Raw genomic sequence first — 5,980 nt, 5'->3', positions numbered from 1 at the left:
AATAATGCTTGTATGTGTTTTTTGTCACTTGCAGATTGTAACCTATAGTAAAGTCACATTCATGGTGGTGACATTTGCAATAAAAAGTAAATCATTAGTCATATGTTATGGGAAATATTTTCATATACTCTTCATGACGTCATTAGTTTTGCTCCTGAAGACTTTAAGGGTGTGGCTGGAGGCAAAGTCCTTCTAGGCTGTATCTCTCCTGACCCTTAAACCACATGAAAACACTCACTCCAACATGTAATAACAGCAGTTGCTTGACTGCATTGTTGTCCTGCATTGTTGTCTGTCAATGGGAGATGCTGCGTAAGGCCGGTCACTCCTCAGGCTGGTGTCAATGGGAGAGTGCTGCGTAAGGCCGGTCACTCCTCAGGCTGGAGTCAATGGGAGGTGCTGCGTAAGGCCGGTCACTCCTCAGGCTGGAGTCAATGGGAGAGTGCTGCGTAAGGCCGGTCACTCCTCAGCTGGTGTCAATGGGAGAGTGCTGCGTAAGGCCGGTCACTCCTCAGGCTGGTGTCAATGGGAGAGTGCTGCGTAAGGCCGGTCACTCCTCAGGCTGGAGTCAATGGGAGAGTGCTGCGTAAGGCGGTCATCCTCAGGCTGGTGTCAATGGGAGAGTGCTGCGTAAGGCCGTCACTCCTCAGGCTGGTGTCAATGGGAGAGTGCTGCGTAAGGCCGGTCACTCCTCAGGCTGGAGTCAATGGGAGAGTGCTGCTTAAGGCGGTCACTCCTCAGGCTGGAGTCAATGGGAGAGTGCTGCGTAGCCGGTCACTCCTCAGGCTGGAGTCAATGGGAGAGTGCTGCGTAAGGCCGGTCACTCCTCAGGCTGTGTCAATGGGAGAGTGCTGCGTAAAGCGGTCACTCCTCAGGCTGGTGTCAATGGGAGAGTGCTGCGTAAGGCCGGTCACTCCTCAGCTGGAGTCAATGGGAGAGTGCTGCGTAAGGCCGGTCACTCCTCAGGCTGGAGTCAATGGGAGAGTGCTGCGTAAGGCCGTCACTCCTCAGGCTGGTGTCAATGGGAGAGTGCTGCGTAACGCTGTCACTCCTCAGGCTGGTGTCAATGGGAAGTGCTGCGTAGGCCGGTCACTCCTCAGGCTGGTGTCAATGGGAGAGTGCTGCGTAGGCCGGTCACTCCTCAGGCTGGTGTCAATGGGAGAGTGCTGCGTAAGGCCGGTCACTCCTCAGGCTGGTGTCAATGGAGAGTGCGCGTAGGGCCGTCACTCTCAGCTGGTGTACTGGGAGAGTGCTGCGTAAGGCCGGTCACTCCTCAGGCTGGTGTCAATGGGAGAGTGCTGCGTAATACCGGTCACTCCTCAGGCTGGTGTCAATGGGAGAGTGCTGCGTAAGGCCGGTCATCCTCAGGCTGGTGTCAATGGGAGAGTGCTGCGTAAGGCCGGTCACTCCTCAGGCTGGTGTCAATGGGAGAGTGCTGCGTAAGGCCGGTCACTCCTCAGGCTGGTGTCAATGGGAGAGTGCTGCGTAGGGCCGGTCACTCCTCAGGCTGGTGTCAATGGAGAGTGCTGCGTAAGGCCGGTCACTCCTCAGGTGGTGTCAATGGGAGAGTGCTGCGTAAGGCCGGTCACTCCTCAGGCTGGTGTCAATGGGAGAGTGCTGCGTAGGGCCGGTCACTCCTCAGGCTGGTGTCAATGGGGAGGTGCTGCGTAAGGCCGGTCACTCCTCAGGCTGTGTCAATGGGAGAGTGCTGCGTAAGGCCGGTCACTCCTCAGGCTGGTGTCAATGGGAGAGTGCTGCGTAAAGCTGGTTTCCCAGACACAGATTAGGCCTAGTCCTGGACTTCAAAGCACTTTCCATGGAGAATCGGAGAACGCTTTGCAGTCCAGACCCATAGAGATACAATATAACTAACTCTGTGGTGGTCTATTTAGTTCTGTGGTGGTCTATTTAGTTCTGTTTAGTTATGTGGTGGTCTATTTAGTTATGTGGTGGTCTATTTAGTTATGTGGTGGTCTATTTAGTTCTGTTTAGTTATGTGGTGGTCTATTTAGTTATGTGGTGGTCTATTTAGTTATGTGGTGGTTTATTTAGTTATGTGGTGGTTTATTTAGTTATGTGGTGGTTTATTTAGTTATGTGGTGGTCTATTTAGTTATGTGGTGGTCTATTTAGTTATGTGGTGGTCTATTTAGTTATGTGGTGGTCTATTTAGTTATGTGGTGGTTTATTTAGTTATGTGGTGGTCTATTTAGTTCTGTGGTGGTCTGTTTAGTTATGTGGTGGTCTATTTAGTTCTGTTTAGTTATGTGGTAGTCTATTTAGTTATGTGGTGGTCTATTTAGTTCTGTGGTGGTCTGTTTAGTTATGTGGTGGTTTATTTAGTTATGTGGTGGTTTATTTAGTTATGTGGTGGTTTATTTAGTTATGTGGTGGTTTATTTAGTTATGTGGTGGTTTATTTAGTTATGTGGTGGGCTATTTAGTTATGTGGTGGGCTATTTAGTTATGTGGTGGGCTATTTAGTTATGTGGTGGGCTATTTAGTTATGTGGTGGGCTATTTAGTTATGTGGTGGGCTATTTAGTTATGTGGTGGGCTATTTAGTTATGTGGTGGGCTATTTAGTTATGTGGTGGGCTATTTAGTTATGTGGTGGGCTATTTAGTTATGTGGTGGGCTATTTAGTTATGTGGTGGTTTATTTAGTTATGTGGTGGTTTATTTAGTTCTGTTTAGTTATGTGGTGGTCTATTTAGTTATGTGTTGGTTTAGTTAGTTATGTGGTGGTTTATTTAGTTATGTGGTGGTCTATTTAGTTATGTGGTGGTCTATTTAGTTATGTGGTGGTCTATTTAGTTATGTGGTGGTCTATTTAGTTATGTGGTGGTCTATTTAGTTATGTGGTGGTTTATTTAGTTATGTGGTGGTCTATTTAGTTCTGTGGTGGTCTGTTTAGTTATGTGGTGGTTTATTTAGTTCTGTTTAGTTATGTGGTGGTCTATTTAGTTATGTGGTGGTCTATTTAGTTATGTGGTGGTTTATTTAGTTATGTGGTGGTTTATTTAGTTATGTGGTGGTTTATTTAGTTATGTGGTGGTTTATTTAGTTATGTGGTGGTTTATTTAGTTATGTGGTGGTTTATTTAGTTCTGTTTAGTTATGTGGTGGTTTATTTAGTTATGTGGTGGTTTATTTAGTTCTGTTTAGTTATGTGGTGGTTTATTTAGTTATGTGGTGGTCTATGTAGTTATGTGGTGGTCTATTTAGTTATGTGGTGGTATATTTAGTTCTGTGGTGGTATATTTAGTTCTGTGGTGGTATATTTAGTTCTGTGGTGGTATATTTAGTTCTGTGGTGGTTTAATTAGTTCTCTGGTGGTCTATTTAGTTATGTGGTGGTCTATGTAGTTATGTGGTGGTGTATTTAGTTCTGTGGTGGTTTATTTAGTTCTGTTTAGTTATGTGGTGGTTTATTTAGTTATGTGGTGGTCTATTTAGTTCTGTGGTGGTCTATTTAGTTCTGTGGTGGTCTATTTAGTTCTGTGGTGGTCTATTTAGTTATGTGGTGGTCTATTTAGTTCTGTGGTGGTCTATTTAGTTATGTGGTGGTTTATTTAGTTATGTGGTGGTTTATTTAGTTATGTGGTGGTCTATTTAGTTATGTGGTGGTTTATTTAGTTATGTTTAGTTATGTGGTGGTTTATTTAGTTCTGTTTAGTTATGTGGTGGTTTATTTAGTTATGTGGTGGTTTATTTAGTTCTGTTTAGTTATGTGGTGGTTTATTTAGTTATGTGGTGGTTTATTTAGTTCTGTTTAGTTATGTGGTGGTTTATTTAGTTATGTGGTGGTCTATTTAGTTCTGTGGTGGTCTATTTAGTTCTGTGGTGGTCTATTTAGTTCTGTGGTGGTCTATTTAGTTCTGTGGTGGTCTATTTAGTTCTGTGGTGGTCTATTTAGTTCTGTGGTGGTTTAATTAGTTATGTGGTGGTCTATTTAGTTCTGTGGTGGTCTATGTAGTTATGTGGTGGTGTATTTAGTTCTGTGGTGGTTTATTTAGTTCTGTTTAGTTATGTGGTGGTCTATTTAGTTCTGTGGTGGTCTGTTTAGTTATGTGGTGGTCTATTTAGTTATGTGGTGGTCTATTTAGTTCTGTTTAGTTATGTGGTGGTCTATTTAGTTATGTGGTGGTCTATTTAGTTATGTGGTGGTTTATTTAGTTATGTGGTGGTTTATTTAGTTCTGTTTAGTTATGTGGTGGTCTATTTAGTTATGTGGTGGTCTATTTAGTTCTGTGGTGGTCTGTTTAGTTATGTGGTGGTCTATTTAGTTATGTGGTGGTTTATTTAGTTCTGTTTAGTTATGTGGTGGTCTATTTAGTTATGTGGTGGTCTATTTAGTTATGTGGTGGTTTATTTAGTTATGTGGTGGTTTATTTAGTTCTGTTTAGTTATGTGGTGGTCTATTTAGTTATGTGGTGGTCTATTTAGTTCTGTGGTGGTCTGTTTAGTTATGTGGTGGTCTATTTAGTTATGTGGTGGTCTATTTAGTTATGTGGTGGTTTATTTAGTTATGTGGTGGTTTATTTAGTTATGTGGTGGTTTATTTAGTTCTGTTTAGTTATGTGGTGGTCTATTTAGTTATGTGGTGGTCTATTTAGTTATGTGGTGGTCTATTTAGTTATGTGGTGGTTTATTTAGTTATGTGGTGGTTTATTTAGTTATGTGGTGGTTTATTTAGTTATGTGGTGGTTTATTTAGTTATGTGGTGGTCTATTTAGTTATGTGGTGGTCTATTTAGTTATGTGGTGGTCTATTTAGTTATGTGGTGTCTATTTAGTTATGTGGTGGTCTGATTTAGTTATGTGGTGGTTTATTTAGTTATGTGGTGGTTTATTTAGTTATGTGGTGGTTTATTTAGTTATGGTGGTGGTTTGGTGGTCTATTTAGTTATGTGGTGGTCTATTTAGTTATGTGGTGGTTTATTTAGTTCTGTTTAGTTATGTGGTGGTCTATTTAGTTCTGTGGTGGTCTATTTAGTTATGTGGTGGGCTATTTAGTTATGTGGTGGGCTATTTAGTTATGTGGTGGGCTATTTAGTTATGTGGTGGGCTATTTAGTTATGTGGTGTTTTTTTTAGTTATGTGGTGGTTTAGTTAGTTATGTGTTGGTCTATTTAGTTATGTGGTGGTCTATTTAGTTATGTGGTGGTTTATTTAGTTATGTGGTGGTTTATTTAGTTATGTGGTGGTTTATTTAGTTATGTGGTGGTTTATTTAGTTCTGTTTAGTTATGTGGTGGTCTATTTAGTTATGTGTTGGTTTAGTTAGTTATGTGGTGGTTTATTTAGTTATGTGGTGGTCTATTTAGTTATGTGGTGGTCTATTTAGTTATGTGGTGGTCTATTTAGTTATGTGGTGGTCTGTTTAGTTATGTGGTGGTCTGTTTAGTTATGTGGTGGTTTATTTAGTTCTGTTTAGTTATGTGGTGGTTTATTTAGTTATGTGGTGGTCTGTTTAGTTATGTGGTGGTCTATTTAGTTATGTGGTGGTCTATTTAGTTATGTGGTGGTTTATTTAGTTATGTGGTGGTTTATTTAGTTATGTGGTGGTTTATTTAGTTCTGTTTAGTTATGTGGTGGTCTATTTAGTTATGTGGTGGTCTATTTAGTTATGTGGTGGTCTATTTAGTTATGTGGTGGTCTATTTAGTTATGTGGTGGTTTATTTAGTTCTGTTTAGTTATGTGGTGGTCTATTTAGTTCTGTGGTGGTCTATTTAGTTCTGTGGTGGTCTATTTAGTTCTGTGGTGGTCTGTTTAGTTATGTGGTGGTCTGTTTAGTTATGTGGTGGTTTATTTAGTTATGTGGTGGTTTATTTAGTTATGTGGTGGTTTATTTAGTTCTGTTTAGTTATGTGGTGGTCTATTTAGTTAGTGTGGTCTATTATGTGGTTTATTAGTTATGTGGTGGTTTATTAGTTATGTGGTGGTTTATTTAGTTATGTGGTGGTTTATTTAGTTATGTGGTGG

The 5,980-nt window shown here is 41.0% G+C and overlaps 1 protein-coding gene across 1 annotated transcript in view; it reads left to right on the top strand.

The window, feature by feature from the left end:
- The first annotated feature begins 525 nt into the window (after positions 1–525).
- LOC120059712 (presenilin-1-like) overlaps positions 526–5,980 on the top strand; it is a 39,242-nt gene continuing 33,787 nt past the window's right edge. Inside the window, exon 1 of the mRNA XM_039008766.1 lies at positions 526–1,170. Coding sequence (XP_038864694.1) covers positions 526–1,170 — 645 coding nt within the window. The remainder of the gene's footprint in view (positions 1,171–5,980) is intronic.

Source organism: Salvelinus namaycush, chromosome 15, assembly GCF_016432855.1.
Source record: "Salvelinus namaycush isolate Seneca chromosome 15, SaNama_1.0, whole genome shotgun sequence".
In the NCBI taxonomy this organism is placed as follows: domain Eukaryota; kingdom Metazoa; phylum Chordata; class Actinopteri; order Salmoniformes; family Salmonidae; genus Salvelinus; species Salvelinus namaycush.
This window is presented reverse-complemented; position numbering and strand designations above follow the sequence as displayed.